The sequence below is a fragment of the Daktulosphaira vitifoliae genome, unplaced genomic scaffold (genome assembly GCF_025091365.1).
Source record: "Daktulosphaira vitifoliae isolate Bord-2020 unplaced genomic scaffold, ASM2509136v1 Scaffold_3, whole genome shotgun sequence".
NCBI lineage: Eukaryota > Metazoa > Arthropoda > Insecta > Hemiptera > Phylloxeridae > Daktulosphaira > Daktulosphaira vitifoliae.
In genome coordinates, this window is record NW_026099574.1 from 33,991,067 (window position 1) to 34,010,299 (window position 19,233).

Sequence of the window (19,233 nt, forward strand, 5' to 3'; positions counted from 1 at the left end):
CATAACACTTATATGTAAATCTAAAATTTTAGATTTCATTTAAATTAAAACTCTCTCTCTTGATATTTATTGAAAAATGGATTATTAATTTTATTTCATATTTCTATAATAAATTCTGTGTATAATTTGAGTGTCTATTACAAAAATTATTTCTGTGCATGTCAGTTCAATATTGGTGTAAATCAATATATCATAGAAGTAAAATTATTCATTTAATATAAATAATAGTCAAAATTACCAACTTAAAAATTAATATTGTTTTTTTATTTATTCAAATTTTCATCAAATATTTTGTTTATTTGATAATTGCTTTCAACATCAGTTTAAAATTAATTACTTATCTGAGATTTATATTTAATCTAAAATAAAAATTATTGATTATTTTTTACTATACGAAATAATGTTATTAGAAATTGTATAAATTTCATTTTAAATTTTAATATATTGTATTAAATTCAGAAAAGTTTTAATAAAATTACCGTTTCATCATTTCTTTATACAAGAGTCCTCAGTTAAATTTATATTTAATCGCATCTTTTGGGCTTCTTCCATTTGGTAATAAGTTTTATTCTTGTCCCAGTAAATGTCATAGTTTTTACCATATACTTCTTTTAAATGTTTAATATGTTTTTCTCGAATTTTAAATCGATCATCCTTATGTTTTTCTTTACGACTCATCAACTCTTTAACTTCAAAACCTTCATCAATATAATGTTTTGATAATTTTTGATACATTTTTCTAAAAATAAATTGGAAAACATTTTATTAATAATTATAGAATTGTTCATCTAAAACAAGTATAGTTTTGAAAAAATTTTATTTAAAATTTTAATAACAAGTTAACTAAATTGCATCATTAAAACTATTAAATATTTTTATGATTCATTTAATTTAGTTATTTATATATTTAGTTATAGAAGGTAATTTTTATTTTTACTACTATAGTAAAATAGATGGATCTTTTTTATGTAAGAAATAGTACTGATTAAGAATGGTTTGTTTAATTACTTATGTTTTTTTATTGTTTGACCTACATTATTTCATTAAAATTTTTTTATATAATTTACCGCAACGCTGAAGTTTTTAGAAGTGTTGGATTATTCAATGTACTTCTTATATCATTATCTGCATCATCTATCATCTTAGACCAATTTTCTTGTATAGGATTAGAAATATTTAGTATAAACTTTTTTAATTTCGATTTTTCTTCTTCGTAATTAGTGTTCAGTAGTTTTTTAATTTCTTCGAGTGTATTTTTAATTTTGTAAGAATTATCTTTTAAATAAATATTATTTGCACATTCCTATAATATATATAAAGTAATAACTACTATTAAATATTTTAACTATTAGAGTAGTTAGTATGTTTAAATAATCTTATTGTACATTTATTATTAATTTCTTATTTAATATTATTTACAGTTTTTAATTATATATTAAAAAAAAATTTACTTAAATAATTTTATTAAGATTGGCCCAATATATTTTGGTTACTCAAGATGGATGTTTTTAAGTAAAACCTGATAAAATCTTTAATTTGATTTAAATTATTTAAACTTTTCTATAAACCATTGGCGGGGTAGAATAAAAAATTTGGAGTGTTAATGACATATTTTAATACTTTTCTTCATTCTATAATATGTCTTCATATAAAAATATAATGTTTTAAAATTTTGGAGGGAGGCTAAACCTCCAATTCCGTTAGTTCTACAAATACCTAACCTTTTTTCGACTAACTAATTAACATAACTTTAAATATAATTTGATGTTTTAAACGTAAACTAATAATTTACCAAATTATTGCCTGAACCTGGGAGAAGTAATTTGTTAACAATATCTCTAAATTTTTTATCGGCTTCCGATCTTATTTTTTCCATGTCATCATAAGTACTTGGTTTTACTTTTGTCTCCTTTGAATTTGGATTTATATACTCCTTTAATTGTTTTTTACTGACATTTTTTTTCTTCATCATAATTTGTAAAAAGTAACGTCGTTCACGGGTGACAAATATGTCTTTCATTTTTTTCAAACGGGTTTGTGAACCTCTTCGATTACAATACCATCTGATATGAAGAACTAATGTATTAGTTATCATATATATTTAAAAATAATAGAAATATAATTAAAATTATATGCATTGGTATATTACTTAAACAATTCATCACAAATTTTTCTTTTGATATGCTCTGGAGTAGAAACACTTATATTATTAATATAATCTTCTGGCTGTGATTCTATTTTTACTAAATTTTTGATAATATTTTCAGTATCCTTATTTTCCAATTTTTCTTTATACTTCTTATTCCATGTATCTAATTCACTTCGTCTGGAAACTTCTTTATAAAAAAACTGGCCTACTTTTTGTATTTCTTTAAGATTTAACTTGGGGACTTTCATATTAAAAAGTTTTATAATTCCATCGGAATCGGAAAAGCAGATAATTTCATTTCTTACAAAATCTATAACTTTGTTGTCCTCGTTTGGACTTCCGAATTTTTTCATTCCAAGAAAATGGACAACCGAATAAGGGTTGGATAATGCTAAAAAATAATCAAAATTTTAACTTTTTTTACATTGTTTTAAAAGAAGTGAGAATCAAGGATATGTGACTTTAGTGATGTATCCAGAAGGAATTAAAGGACTGATTTTCTCACATTGATAAATCAACATTATTGAAAAATACCTCAAAAAGATTACTAAATTATTTTTTGGGTACTGGTTTCCTCTTAATTGAAAATTATGAGTATATCACTACATGGCCTTAAATTAATGGAATAATTTAAAATGAAAGATACATACTTGTAATGTAACCATCACTAAGTATTTCAGTTGTGAAACAAGGTTTATGAGAATATATCAAAAAATCCCAAAATTCAATCAAGCCATTATTAAAAGATACTCTAAACTCTCCGGCATGACTGCTTGACCATAAACCACTTGTAGTGAGTTCTTGGAAACGCTTCCACCATAATGGACCACTCTATAAATGTTTTCAATGTATTATTTTTTGTAATAAAATTACTAATTAAACCAATATTCCAGTTATTAAATATTTATATGATACATTTATACTGAATATTTTGTTGTTGATTTTTAAAAATTGTCGCCGTGTGTTAAAGTTATAGGTATTGCATTACTATTCATTTACAAAAAAAAAAAAATGATGAATTTTATCATAGGCATGCACACAGATGCAGCAAATGGTGCTTTTGCTGTCCCCAACTAATCTGTGTGTGTTAAGTGGTTTGTTTGAGTCAACAGTAGCCGTCCAAGTGTTGATTCTACCTTAAAAAATTCCCTAACAATATTGGATTAAAACGTAGCCGAACTTAAAAAAATTAAATTTAATATAACTTTTTATAGACCTAACAACTTATCAAGCCTTAGCGGTCCATCACAATAAATAAAAGTTAAATATTATAAAAATATACACACATATATATATATATATATATATATATATATATATATATATATATATATATATTAAATGTTAAAAATGATTGATATTTTTCAATACTTTCATTAAGTATTAAGTATAATCCTTATCTAGTACTAATATGAAGCTTTATTTAATTTATTACTATAATTATTATGAACTTTATTAATTGTTAGTATTTGTTGTGTAAAATGTCAAATGTAAGATAAAGCAACATTTTCTAGCAATACTTCTACCTGTAAGGAAGAAGGAAATATTAGAGAGGGTATTTACTTATTCTGAAATATTTAGGGAAGATTATTTGAGATTAATATGACATTAATATAATATTTAATAAATGAAATAAATTTTTTTGTAAAATGGGTAATTAAGATAGCAATGTGAGCCAGTGTAGGTATTTGCCAAAAGTCTATGCACGTATATAATATTTATAAATAAAGAAATAAGGCTAATAAAATGAAAAAATTACATTATAATTTAAATTCCAAATTGATACAACATGACCTCCGCAGATTAAATGGATATCAGGGAAAAATGGATTTCTTTTGATGCAATTTATGGGTCCATCATGCACGTATCCCCACCAAATGGTTTTGCTCTCTGTACAAACATTTTTTTTAGAAAAATTATAATATAAAACTATTACACTAGAGTTTTATTATTTAATATGCAAGTTACCTTCTTGATTTTGAAGTTGTTGGAAAGTTTCAATACCATTCCATGTTATGACGCCTATTTGGCCCATCGAACTACCAACTACTATGATTTTATTTGGATTCTTTGGCTGCATTGGAACTAAATTTAATTATTATTATTATTATTTTTAATGCTTTCATTACATAGTATTTATAAAATTAATGATTAATAATTAAAATGATCTATCATATTATAATTATGATATAATATATATACTATAAATATAAATGAATATACTATAAACATAAGTACCAAACACGAATTGTCGTTTCCCAATTGTCAGAGGAAGATCAGATTCAAAATTATATTTCATCAATGGAATTTCAAATGAAAATGCTGTTATTGGGCTAACTAAGCTATTTCCAGGTTCAAGAACTTTAATCTAAAATATTTAACCCATGTTGTTTCAAGTAGAATTTATTAATTGAAAAGTTTTTAAATATATTCATACCGTATATGAAGGTTGCAAACGATTATTATAAATGTTTAATGGTGATCTATATTTATTTAGACACTCTGGAAAGCTATTGTAAAATTGTGTATTATTTGTAAATTTTATATTTTCATTTAATGTTGAAGTAGATTGTAAATTCCATAACTTGATTGTCCCATCCATTGAAGCAGTGAAAAATTGATCGGAATATGTATTAGCATTTTCCAAGGTAACTAATTTTCCAACTTGTGTCATCTATTTGTAGATTAATAATTATGGAAACGATTTAAAAATAACTTTTTATAATTCACAATTTCTATGTTTTAAAATTTCATACAAAAATTGGTAAAAAATATATTCAAATGAAACTAAAGTATTTTTTTTTTGTAAAAATTAAGAATGAATTTGGCGGTTGATTTCACATAGAAATACAATTGTGGAATACTTTTTTAATATTGTAATACACTTAAAAACTTTAATTTGGTATAGGTTAAAATTTGTCTAACATTTTCAAAAATTGAGTTAAAAATTGTTTTTATACATCTATAGGTGTTTTCTTTCTAACCTCTTGTATTAGATTTTATACAAAGTATTCCAACAAAAAGCTTATTGCTATTAGTTTACTTTGTTAAAATTTTATTATGATTAGTGTTCTTAAAAAAAGTTTAAGTAGTGTTAAAATTTAAAAAAATATGTTTGATAAGGCCATATTTTATGTAGCCTAATTTTAAAGTTCTAAATTAAAGATGCTTTTTCAAAATTTTAGTACTCATAGGTTCAACTTAATTGTAATTAATAAATAATTCAGGTTTTTTTGATGCATACATAAACAAAGTCGGTCCGTACGAAATATAAGCTTTAATTTAACATATATTTAAAGGACGCAGAAATTACAGAACATTTTCAAAAGTTAAAAAAATAGAAAAAAAAAAGTAGAAAAAATTCTACTTTTAGCTTCGATGCAAAGCTGAGAAGGTATTGGTTTTACTATGATGTGTTTTTTTTTTTTGTGTCTGTTACCACTTTTTCTCAGCTCTCTCTGAACGGATTTCTTTTAACGATACGTTAAAAGATCACAAATCGTATCTAGTCGAAGACATTACGCTCAAAAATTGAAAAAATTTCCCTCATTCCCCGTAAATCGGGGAAACCTCCAAAAAAATTACAAATTTAAAAATCGTTAATTTTCGAAATTTTTTCAATTTTTTTTACTAAAAACTGCCATTACTTTTTCAAAATTGAACAAATCAATATAATTTTTTTTTATAGATGCTTGATGTCTTTACCTATCATTTAGTAAATTTTTTTCCTAAATTTAACCCTTTACCTGCCCACAGAGGGGGAATTAAAAAGACAACTTTTTCAAAAAAAATTAACTTTTTCAACTTAACTTTTGAAAATGTTCTGGAAGGTCTGACACTTTTATATATATCTTAAATTAAAGCTAATGTAATGTACTTTATTATGAAAAAAAAAATTTCGGTTTTTATTTTGTCTTCGTGGTGAAAATGGCTACCAAATGCTATTTTTGTGTGAAAATTCTCTATTTTGTATTTTACATTTTTAACTTTATTATGCTATAACTTTTTAAAAAATGGATGGATCAATACAATTAATTAACTTAACTTTTGAAAATGTTCCGGAAGGTCTGACACTTTTATATATATCTTAAAGTAAAGATAATGTAAAGTACTTTATTATGAAAAAAAAATTTCGGTTTTTATTTTGTCTTCGTTGTGAAAATGGCTACCGAATGCTATTTTTGTGTGTAAATTCTCGATTTTATTTTTTACATTTTTAACATTATAATGCTATAACTTATTGAAAAGTGTATGGATCAACATAATTTTTTTATGAGAAATAATATTTTCTAATAATCCCTTTTTCATTCGATATACTTTATCTTAATCGGGATATTAATAAGGAACTAGCAGATCATGTAGCTTTTGGAATAATACACCAATTTTTTAAAATTAAACACTATCTAAAGATTTGCATCGAAGTGTTTTATTTTGATAGTGATTTTAATCACTATCAGATATCATTATACTTGATCCAACTATGCCACGTCACCACTGTGCCGCGACCCCCCCGTGCTAGGTTTTTATACATATGTTTCAAATTTTGAACGCCCTAATATAAGGGGAAGTTGTCCAATTAAAAAAAATATGTTGAATGAAAGGAGTACATATACTTTATATGTACTCCTTTTTAATACAAAAATAGCATATTTTTAACTACGGTATCCATTTGTACATAGAAGATAAGTTGTCGGGACAAATATTTTTTTTATTTATAGTGTGTAACATAAGCTATAATTTAACATATGTTTAATGGACTCGGTATTCTGTAACATTTTCAAAAATTAGGTTGAAAAAATTGACTTTTGTGAAAAAGTTGCTATTTTGAATCCCCCTGTAGGCATGTAAATAGTCAGTTTTTCAAATAATTTATAACAAATAAAAGGGAAATAAAAAAAAACTATTTTGATTTGTTCATTTTTGAAAAAGTTATGACAGTTATTATGTTTTTACATCATTTAAACATTTTTTTTTTATCATTTTACATTACACTTTCTGGAATGAGGTCATGAGATAAGATAGTTTTGATACTAAATATTTAATTATTAGATGATACAATTTTATTTTCAATGTTAAAACTACAACAATAACTTATTCAGAAAATTCGGCATGTTGTGAATTTTTAGACAACATTTTTGTAGTGCAATTGAAATAATTAAATATTTGCAAATTGATAATGCATTTGTTGGTTTACCACAATATTTTTTTTTAGTGTAATAAAATAACCCCTCTCATCTATATAATTGCTTATCATACAAAAGTGATGTGAAAGTTTAGTGAGTATTTAGGCATTTAAAAGATTTATACGGTTTTATTTAAAAAAAAACCCAGCACAGGTGGGTCGCGGCACAGTGGTGACGTAGCATAGTTGGATCAAGTATAATGATATCTGATAGTGATTAAAATCACTATCAAAATAAAACGCTTCGATGCAAATCTTTAGATAGTATTTAATTTTAATAATTGTTAAAAATAAGAAGCATTTAACCTCGGTCATTGGATGAAGCCACTGAATTGCTGTTACCATTTCTGTATGTGAATATATTGATGAGCTTAAGGCTGATGGATTGATTCTTGAACTAAAATTTACGTTTGAAGTCCAGTTCATATGATTCCACTACAATATTAACATTTATTAAATTAGTTATTATATTAAATAAATATTTTTTAGACCTACAAGATGATTACAATATTTTTCTTTATCAGTTGATGTATTCGTGTCTTGGGAATTGAAATTTTCTAATTTTCCCGTTATATCCCATATAGCTATTTGACCATTTATTAATCCTCCCACTACTGTATTACCATGTCTAGGATTAAATTGTATACAACATACTTCTTCTATACTATGTAAATATAACTAAAAAATACCATAACAATTAAAAAAAGTCAATACGAATGTAAAAATTATAATGTTTCTTTACCTTGGGATTTATACTATCATTTATTGACCAAATAACAACAAAAAAGTTTTGTTCGTTTTTTGATAAATATTTATGGTTTTCTGATAATACATTAGTAGTTATTATTTCATCTCTCTCATTAAAATGTTTAGATTCTTTTTTATTATTATTTTTTCCTTTTAATGGACTTGTTTTTCTAAAAAATTATTTGAATTTCTAGCGTCTATCAATATTCTAACGTTTTTAGAAATCTGAAAATAATGAACATACTTATGTTCCTTTTCTTCGATCATAGGTTCAAAAGTCAAAATTTGAAGTAATTTTTCTTCTACCGCTTCACAATCTTTTATTTTATTTAAATTTCTACGCAAAATATGATTTAATTTATTACAAGTTGTTAATTACATATAGTGTGTCGATATATGTTATAGTGAAAGAATTCTGATCAAAAATCTTAGATTGTATTAATTTTAATTTATTTAATTTAATATTGTAAAAATTATAATACAGATAATAAGTATCTAATTTCTAATGCCTTATAAGTGTGTTGAACTTAATATTTTCAAATAGCAATACCTAATTAATAAAATGATTGATCAATAACAATTTTTGGACCAGTCTTTAGAAATTTTTTTTCAATAACACAATTAAAAATAGGTGCACCCACTCCTCATTTCCAGTTATAACATTAAATTCTTAATAACTTCTGAAATGCTGGTTTTAAAGTTATTTTCAACCAGTAATTTTCTTATTTACATCATTATCTATTAAATAAGCTAATAAATTATGTACATTGCCATGTTCGTGTAAAGTAATTCATAACTAAAAAATCTAGAAATATACGTAACTAAAAAAAAAACAAAAATTATTTATTTTTATTTTAAATTAGTCCATTAATGTATTTATTTTGCGGGTAATTGCGTGGTTTATGATAAACCGATAATTCTCTATTTATAATTTATACTCCTGATGTCCTACATACGTATTCAAAATTTGTATAACTCAAATTTGTCCTAAAATTATTAACAACCTATCATAATTTTGTGTAAAAAGAAGTTGAACAATTTTTATTTTAATATTTTGAAATAATACTTTTATTTTTGTTGATTAATAGTATGCAACATAAAAAATATGCTTGAAGTTGTCTAAGCAATAATTATTTTTAAAAAAATTTAAACGAAATAATATTTGTACAAAAATTATTAAAGATATCAGAACACAGTAGGACTTCTTGTATAATTTTATTTTACTCTATATATTATGTTATTGATTTAAAACTGACGACAATTGTATTGAAAATTATTTAGTTAGTTATATCCTTGTCGCTCATTTTGTATATATTTTTATTTTTTCAATTAAAAGTATATACAATTGTAAAAATACCTATGGAGTTTTCTCACGATATTTCCGAAATTGTTTCTGTTTGTCTTATGTACATCTTTGTCACAGCTATTATAAAAATTTTCTGTGTCTGATTTGTGATGATCAACTTTATCCTCCTCTATTATATTGACATCGTTAGGTATAGATTCATCTATTAATTCCAATTGATTAACTTTGTCTTTGTCCCTAATATTATTTTTATTTTCCATGTTTAACATAAATTCATCCCATTGTTCAAAAGCATCGTTGCATTTCATCAAATCTGGTAGATCAATCCCTAATTTTGTGTTCTCATGGACGTCATTTCTTTGTGAGATCTGCGTGGGCGAATTTAAAGACCCAACTGAAATACAACCTAATTCTGTTTTTTTAGAGTAGGTTTCAGGTTTCAAACTACTTGAAGATGATATAGTGACATTATCTTTATCATTGTTATATTCGAATGTCTTGCGTAATTCGTATATACTTTTATGAGTACATTCTTCTACATTCTCATCGTCAATTATTTGAGGAACTTTCATTCTCTTAAAAATATTATTTATAAATATTAAAAATAATAAGTTTGGAACAATTAAACAAAATTATGCATATAAATAATTTCATATAATCATTATATATTTTATCTTAAAAACTAACTTGTACAAATTCTCGACTTAAAAAAGTCTGAAGTTTTTCATCAAAATTTTCTTCTATCAGTCCTGATTCCATTTGGCTCATCATAGATTTATCATCATTTTTTTCATTATAATACACAATACCGTATGATTTATTTTCATTAATTGATTCAATTGTTGGTTTATTAAACATTTCTTGTAAGTTTATTGATTTATATAAAGCGATACTAGAATTCATGTAGGACACAGCGAAAATACCTAAATATAAAAAGAAGAGTAAATGGTGATATAATTTTTAAAGTACAATTTTACCCGGCATTGAAGGATGCCATGAAATACAAGACACATATTTAGAATTTGTTGTATTTCGATATTCTGTATGGTCATTTAAAACAAAAGACCTTTGTTTTTCAGATTCTTTGGATTTGTTTGATAATTTGTTGTAGTCATCGCGATATAAATCATACAGTTCATTATAATGCAACTCTGATTCTATACTAACATACAAAAATCAAAATAATTTAAATAGTTAAAAATTAAGTTCTATAATATACTTGGGGACGTGAATTTTCAAAAATTCTTCTAAATTTTTATTTGGTTGAGTCAATAGTTGTGGTTGAAAAATGTCTTCCTCTATTACTACAGATTGTATACATTTATTATCTTTAATTCTGGGTATTGTTTGCATATCTTTACTAATCATTTCATTAACAGACTAAAAATTTACTTAGTTAATTACGTTTTTAATGATTAATATTTACAATTAATCATAATATCTATTAATCAACAAATTACTACCTGAACTGCAACATCTGCTTTTGAATAACTTTCATTTTTTAATTTATTTTTTGATTCAGGTTCTAGTTTTACATGCTCTTCCCTGAATGACGTCGGTATCGAATCACTAAATCTAACATTAGAATTCAATCGTTCTATTGGAAGTTTCCACTTATAAGTAATCTATAATTTTAATTAAGATATAATTAAAAAATTATTCAATTATAATTAAGAATTTTTTTTCTACTCCTACTCTTACTAACAATCTCTTTTGAAATATTCTTTACACAACCAGAAAATCTATTCCACAAATTAATTATGTCTTCCCCTCCACACCGTCCTCTCTTTGACCATCTTTAAGATCTTTTTCTTTTTACCCTTTCAATTTCCACCACCAGATTCTCGATTCTCTTCCTATATTCTTTTTGTTTTTGTATACTCTCTTCTCACTACACTACAACTCCATTACCATCAGTCTACGTTTTGAAGTTAAATCCTTGCCTGAGACAACTTTACAATCTTTTACTCGCTTTACGTCTCTCTACTCCACATAAAATAATCAATCTATGATATATTACTCCCACTCTTATAAGTTATATAATGTTCTTCCCACTTTTTAAAATAAGTATTAACCACAGCAAGATCATATGATACTGCGAAATCTAAGATTCAGAAATCCAGATTTCCTCAGCCTTATTCTTCCCACTAAAACCAGACCCTTCATGTAATTTTTAATATCCTCTTCTTTCATTACCTATAAGTTCATTCATATCTTCACCTATCACCGCATCCTCATTACTAGTAATTCCTTGCATCACCTAATTCAACTCTTTCCATAACAATTCCTTGTCTATATCATCACGTCTTACTTTTGATGTATAGACACTTATTACATTTAATACTTTCCTCGAAAATTAATTTCACGATTATAATTCTATAACTTCCTATTTACTTCTACTACTTTATTTTTCATTTCCTTATCCATTAATATCACTATGCCATTTTAATGAAACTTCTACCGCACAAGTTGTCCGATTAGTATCAAACACTTTATTCCTTAAGCCTTCTTCGTTTTTAACTACTTTATATCCTCTCACTTGTTGTCTACACGTACATCCGAGATGGGGATATCCACCTAAGTTTTGTTCTGGACTCCTCATACTTTTTGACAAAATTTTACGCCGGCTGTCAACCTGGCCCAACCTCATTAATAGCCTCTTACGACTGACAAAGGGTCATGGAAGTATTCTTCTTCCTCTTACATAGGTAATAATTAACTTATATTATCTAAACTTAAATTACTTTTTGTCGGTGTATTATTTTTATTTCTTTTGAATCATTTTCAATTTCATCTGATTCCCAAGAACCGTATAATTTAGATTCTATTACAGTTTTATGATTTGACTTTGTTTTTAAGTGGCTATTCTCAATATGTACTCTAATGTGGTCAGTAGTGCAAATTAAAAACTCATCATTCGTTTCAAAAGGTTTATAACCAATCAGTATATATTCAGATTGAATTTTCTGTACTTGCAAATAAAAATTTACATTAAATTATTTTTAAAACTATATAATACTATTTATTAAAGGTAGTATTTATATCTTGAATTTTGAATAGTTATAAGGAAATGACTGATCGATAACAACTTTTGAACCAGTTCAGGAGTAATGAATATTTTCATACCTGTGTGGGAGAAGTAGAGTGGCAGAGAAATACAAAATGACAAAAATAATTTAACCAGCATCTTATTAAAATAAGATAGTCACTATATAGTAATCATTAAAATGCTTGTAAGTTATTGATCAAAAATAGACTTATCAAAGATATTTGTAGTAAAACGTTTTTTAAAATTAAAAAAAATATATGAATTAAGCATTTTAATATATAGGTTGATCAGTAAGTAAGGAAACGGGTTTCTATTGTTTTCATTGTTTATAAAAATTGACCTGTTTCCTTACTTACTGACAATCATACACCAAATCTGGCTGTACCTACCCTATGTATTAAAATGTTAGAAAAATAATAAGTATTTGAACTAAAAATGTTATCAAATCATCAAAATTTTTCGTAAAAATTTGCACAAAAATGCTTATTTTGATATTAAAAAAAAAAAAAAAAAAAAAGGATTAATTAAATTTTTTATTTGAAATAAATATGATTTAAAAAATAGAAAAATATGAATTAAACAAAATTTCAAAATCAGCAAGAGCTGATAAAAAATAATTATAGTGAAATAATAATTGGGTTAGCTGTCAGATAGATCTCAGTTACTTAGTACTTTTTTTTTTAGTTGAATTTGATATAAACAATTACTTCAAGATTTTTTCGATGTGGCCAGAAACATGAACATTCTTCCAACATTTTTATATTATCTATTGCCTTTTTATGTGAAATTTTAATCCATGGTTTATCAATAAACACATGTTTGTTTGGCACGCACTCGAATTCCTCTTGTAATGTTTTAGGTATAGTAATTAATGCCAATTCTTCTGTGAGATCTTCCAAAAACTTTACTTTATCTTATAATAAAATAGCAGTTAAGACAAGAGATTAATTAAATAAAAAACATTTTTACCTTCTAGTAATTTATTCGACCTCGAGAAATTTATATTATTATTTTGTTGTGACGATTGTTTATTATTAATGTTTAAATCTAGATTTTTACTATCATCATTTTTTGAAATCATTGCTTTAAATAATTTTACTGTTATGTGAACAATGTCTTGCTAATAGTTTTTTTATTTTCTTATGCACGAGAGAAAATTATTTACAACTTAGGTACATAGAATATTTCGCTCTACCATGCCTCAAATTTATAGTTTCATTAAAATATTTTAATATAAGTATTTTTTTCGAAGGTTTAATGAGTATAATATCAATTTCACTGAAAAGTGGGTTTTCATTAAAAATAACCTAAAAAATATTATAAACATAGAAAAGAAAAAATATAATTATATAAACTTTACTATGTATAAATACATTTTTTTATGAACTCGGACAGGATTTTATGTATGGTATTTAACAATGCATATTTTAATTCTAGTTAAAAGGAAAATAGTGTAAAAAAGTTTTATAGTAAGTATAAAAGAAACTGATAAATTAAATTAATTAATTTTAATAAAATAAAATTATTTAATGTTTGAGATGGTGGTATTTTAATTATAGTAGGAATTAAAATAAAATAAATGAATAAATTTTATTATTCTAGTAATAATTCTACTAATACTATTCTAGTTTTAGATTTTGGCTTAATAATAAAGTTATCTTACAAAAATATTTGTTGTATTAGATAACAGTTATTATGTGAAATAATCATATTAAAAATTAAACTAAAAGTAAATATTATTGCTAAAAAAATAAAATATAATTACCTAGTACTAAAACTTTGTTTGTAAAAATAAAACTTGAAAACAAATTTATTTAAGTTCGTTACATATGAAATTTTTCTTATGCCCCTTTTATCTATGTTTAAAGAAATAATAAATGCACTTCTTCTGTTTAATCAATTATGTCTACATTGTTACTATAGTAATAAAAACTATTTGGTTCGAAGACTGATACCAATAAATAGAGGAAATTTCTTCTATCATATTTTTATAAGAGCTTGTGTTTATAAAAAAATATTTTAGCCTAGGAAAAAAACATTTATTTTGCAAAAATTATAGTATGTTATGAGTAATAATAATGAGACTATACATTTTTAGATCACCAGAGAGAATAATACAATATTAACTTGTATAAAAAAAATTATATGTACATGGAATGCTGTTCATTCTTGATACGTGTCTTTCACAGCTTTTAAGTATGTGATCAGAATACTCAATTTTTATTTTATATGATTGTATCCTACGTTGTAATAATTTTCTATAATTCATTAAAATTAATGAGAAATGTTTTAATAATACTTTTTTATTCATATTTTAAATATTAACTTATAGATATTTTTAGCTACATACTAAGTCATTGTGTTGTGTAAATAATACGTTAAGGCAATTTAAATATTCCATTCATAATATTTTAATTATAAGATAAATTTTATGGTGTAAAAGTTAGTTTTAATAAAAATTAAAAATTTGATTCTTAAGAGTTTAAAAACACTTCTGATTGGAAGTACACAAAGATTGTGGACTAAATTTGGATTTAACTTGTTTTTAATTAATTAAATATAAATGTTGTATTGTGTGTCAAAATATCTCTACCTTAAAGGAGCTTGTTTATAATTTTTGCTCAGTTAAAACATTCGTAATTTTGTCTCGTATTGATTAATTACTAATGCACTATTAGAATTAACCAAGGGATATATTGAACGTAAAATTTCTTTAGATGGAGAAAATTGATAATTAATAAGAAATTATTTTTTAATTATTGAAACAGTTTAAAGAGTTAAAAGACAAATTCAAATTAATAATGTTAAACATAAATCTAACACTTATTAAATGTTAGGATTACTCAATGACATGTAAAAATTATTATTTATTAAATTTCAAACAAAAGTATCATACTTTTATGTACAATATTACTTTTATTTTTTAAAATTCCAATTCTTGCAAACTTCTGTGTTTATTATTACTAACGCATTACACGTGTTACGACTACATTTTTCGCATTTATATGACAATAAATTTAGCTAACAGGTTCTTTTCGCTTAAATAATAAGAAACACAACTCTTAATAATGTTAGTAGTCGTATATAAAATTTATATTAAACTTCCCTCGTTTACAGTTTTTTACAATACTTTATTGCCCATCGGATCGCATTAACATGCGGTTTTATCCGTTTGTGGAAGCGGCCATGATGCCGCTGTAGACTGGAATCTTAGTTATCTTCTAACCTCTTGTCAACAAGTGTCAATTAATGTGTTTACAGTAGCAATTTTTAATTAATTATATTATAATAACTGATCTCATATTTCCGTTCTTAAAATTATGATAATAAGTAGGCTCGTTTTTTCGGACATGAGTACTAAATTTATTGAGTTTCCTGCTTTTGGCAATACTAATTCTCGTTATTAGCAAGACATGTGAGACGAAATGTGATGATGGCTTTTGATTATTCTGAAACAAAGAATTAAAATTTAATTTTAATGATGAACAGTTAAAGAAAATTAGCTTTCAATTACGTATCAAGCATTTGACGGGTGGATTTTAGCTTATCATTTACTTACAATTTATTTTGTATATTATTATTTTAAATAAAACTATAAAATTTAAATCAATTTATTAGAAATTAGTTATGTTATGACGTAGTTAATAAAGTGAACATTACATTACCAAGAATGAAATTTCGAGAAACGACGCCCCTGCCTAATGTTTAACGAATGGGACGCATTCAAAGGTCTGATTGGTCAGGTTCAGAAAACAAAATCGCCTTGAAATGTCATGAAATTTTTGTTATAATCCTTGAGAGTATTGTGAACTAATTATTTTGTTGTACACATTAAATAGTAATGTAGAGTAAGCGTACCATTCCGAATATTCAAATGGGTAGTGTACACCGTCTAAGACAAGACTAGTCAAGGAGGGAGAAGAGAGAGGTGGTAGAAACCACAGGATGCTGAGTACTCAGAAGACGAAATCTATACCACTGCAGTTATCAATTGTCGGCTCCGGTCACCCGACACGTAAAATATAAGTCGAGTTCGTTGAGTTAATCGTCTTTTGTTTTATTTAGATTCATAAATTTCGTTTTTCTTAATTAGAATTACTATGTGTTTTTAGTCCTATATACTTAAAGTTAAAGTTATGTTAAACATTGTGATGGCTGACTAAGAAAATCTTCAATAATTTTGTCAGTCGGATATCATTTGAATAGTCAAGTAAGCCCACGTGATCACAACATTATTTTTTTTAACTTGGCCATTCTATTTACATAAATATTATCTTTACTTTGGATTTGCATAATTTAGTCATACATATGAATACAATGGTTCATGTAAATACTTATAATTTCACTTCAGTTTTTTTTTTGTAGTATAGCGATCGTAAAACTAAGAAATACTTATTGAATTTATATAGTATACAATTTTATTCTATTATATTTTATTTTAAAATAAAATGTTTTTATTATTTTGAAATGCTTACTAGGCACGAAAAATAGTAATAGAAAATAAATTAATACGAGTGATAATTCTAAACAATTTAAATGTATAATATTGAAGCTTTTATGGCTTAAATATTGAAAATGAAATAAAAAATATTTATTTCATTTATAAACAAAATTAGTATATAGCTAATTTTATTTTTACACTAGCTTAAATATTTTTCAAACTTTAATGATCATTTATTAAACAAAAAACATTTTAATGATAGTAGAAAGTTTTATTTTATTTATAATTTGTCATATTTAGCTAAGTAACTAAAATTTAGGATATCATAGTGTACTAATGGATACTATTTTAGTTAAAAATATAAATTATTCATTAATATTGTATAATTTACTAAAACCTTATCCACTTAATTGGTTTTAGATTATTTAACCCTTGTAATAAGTATAATAACATTTTGATACACATTAATAGAAAATTTAATTAAGAAAATATTAAAAAAAAAAAAATAAATTTTAACTAAAATATGAAAAAATTTAATTACGTTTTAAATATTAAAATTTATATCTACTAACCTTTAATTTATTTCCAACATACAAAACCATTAACCAATATATTTTGTCGATTATTATTTATAATTTTATAAAAAGTAAAAATTTGTATAGATTGTAAATTTAAACAAAATATACAAAATGATAAAGATTTATATAAAAAATCAATTGTAGATAACATATTAAATTTAAAATCGAAATTTATTAATACTAATATTTAATAATTAACAATTAAAAACTTCACCGCTTACCTTAGTGGAGCATTAAAAATTTCCATTTTATTTAATATTTGAAACATAATCTTATTAATAAGAATATATTTCTTAAAATATAGTTATTCTACATGTATTAAATACTATAATTTTAAAGCTTTATGTATGTTGAGTTAATCAATCATTTTACGTAATGTACCATTTATGTGAAATTAATTAATTGGTTTTAACTGTAAAATATTTGTGATAACTTTTGTTTTTGTTAAATTAAATTTTTTTTTTTAATTTTTTTTTTTGTTCTTTGTTTTGCATTGATACACAAAAAAACTTAAGGAAATTTCACGGATGATATATATTTTTTTTAACTTAAAAATAAGTGTCTCCGTTGAATTATAAGTTATGTAAGTTCTAAGAAAACGAAATATTTGTAAGTGCCTTCGTAAAATTGCAACTTAAATTCTATCGCATTATAAAAATGAGTTAAAAGTATAATTTTTATCAAATTATTATTCCAAGTATTATAAATCCTAAAAGTATGTAATGAGGTCACGAATTTTTATTTTAATATCAATATTAATTGTTATATAATATTAATACTGTATAATACTGATACTTAAATTATAATGTACGATTTTTTAAGACTGTAAATAATTTAAAGAAAATACTATCAGATACTTAAAATTTCTTAAAAATTACTGAAATAATTTAAATAGAAAATTGTTAAAAATCATAGTTCTATTTGTTAATAGCCAAATTTAAGTATGTTTTTACTCTAAACTATATTGTAGGCTTTATGCAAATTTAATTTGATATAATCATTGCAATTTTATTTTATGGCATGAAATTGTTTTTAAATTATAATGTTTACGAGAAGATTTGTTTAAAAATTTTATAGTGTATAATATTATGATGAAGATTGTTTACTAAAATCAATTGCTATAAAACAATATCATTCTAAGTTAAAAAATATATTGAAAACCATTAGACTTTTTATATTGTCAAATTCTCAATTTAATTATAATAATTTATAATTTATTTGATTTTTTCAATAAAATATGTAAGAGTAACATATTTTATTAAATAAATTTATTTATTATTTATTTCTAATTTTATTTTTTTTTTGCTTTAAAGCATTAACATAAACTATTATACATTTTTAGTTTAAAATAACTTTGCAAACAAAATAAGCTTAGAATTTTAACGCTTTAGTTTTTATTGTCATATTTTTTTATTGTGCATCGTATTAAAACAGTTATACTTATACAATGTGTATTACCAAATATTATGATTATTAATTACTTACAACTTAATTTTGTGATACTTTATATTTATATTTGTCATGGCTTATAGATAATCTAACATTAAATTTTACTGTAAAACAAAAAATCTCGGAAAATTATTTGCAGTTTAAGCTTTACTTCAGTTATATTAGATAAAAATGTGTATTTCATTTTCTAATCACTATTTCGTTTCTCGTTTAAATTTTAAATATTTATATAGTCCTCAAGGCGTTAGTACGTTCAGCTAATAATGAAACGTGATTTTGTTACGTAAAAGTATCTAACAAAATGTATTTTAATAATTATATCAGTACTTTGG

The 19,233-nt window shown here is 23.9% G+C and overlaps 2 protein-coding genes across 3 annotated transcripts in view; one reads left to right on the plus strand and one right to left on the minus strand.

Moving 5' to 3' along the window:
• Positions 1–138: 138 nt before the first annotated feature.
• On the minus strand, positions 139–13,693 carry LOC126900584 (dynein axonemal intermediate chain 3-like). The gene is made up of 22 exons (XM_050676401.1): positions 13,403–13,693; positions 13,141–13,346; positions 12,129–12,350; positions 10,848–11,009; positions 10,604–10,764; positions 10,362–10,546; positions 10,072–10,307; positions 9,436–9,959; positions 8,323–8,415; positions 8,074–8,248; positions 7,827–8,009; positions 7,638–7,766; positions 4,587–4,823; positions 4,388–4,517; positions 4,118–4,234; positions 3,909–4,039; positions 2,800–2,980; positions 2,150–2,540; positions 1,793–2,063; positions 1,068–1,303; positions 480–739; positions 139–359 (listed from the first exon to the last, which is right to left on the minus strand). Exons 1-21 carry the CDS (start codon positions 13,512–13,514, stop codon positions 487–489), a joined length of 4,335 nt encoding a protein of 1,444 aa, XP_050532358.1. The 5' UTR covers positions 13,515–13,693; the 3' UTR covers positions 139–359; positions 480–486.
• A 2,700-nt stretch (positions 13,694–16,393) lies between these two features.
• Positions 16,394–19,233, plus strand: part of LOC126902196 (NADPH oxidase 5) — a 48,618-nt gene continuing 45,778 nt past the window's right edge. For both annotated transcript variants that reach the window (XM_050679229.1, XM_050679230.1), the window contains exon 1: positions 16,394–16,643. The gene's annotated coding sequence lies outside the window, so the exon portion shown is untranslated. The remainder of the gene's footprint in view (positions 16,644–19,233) is intronic.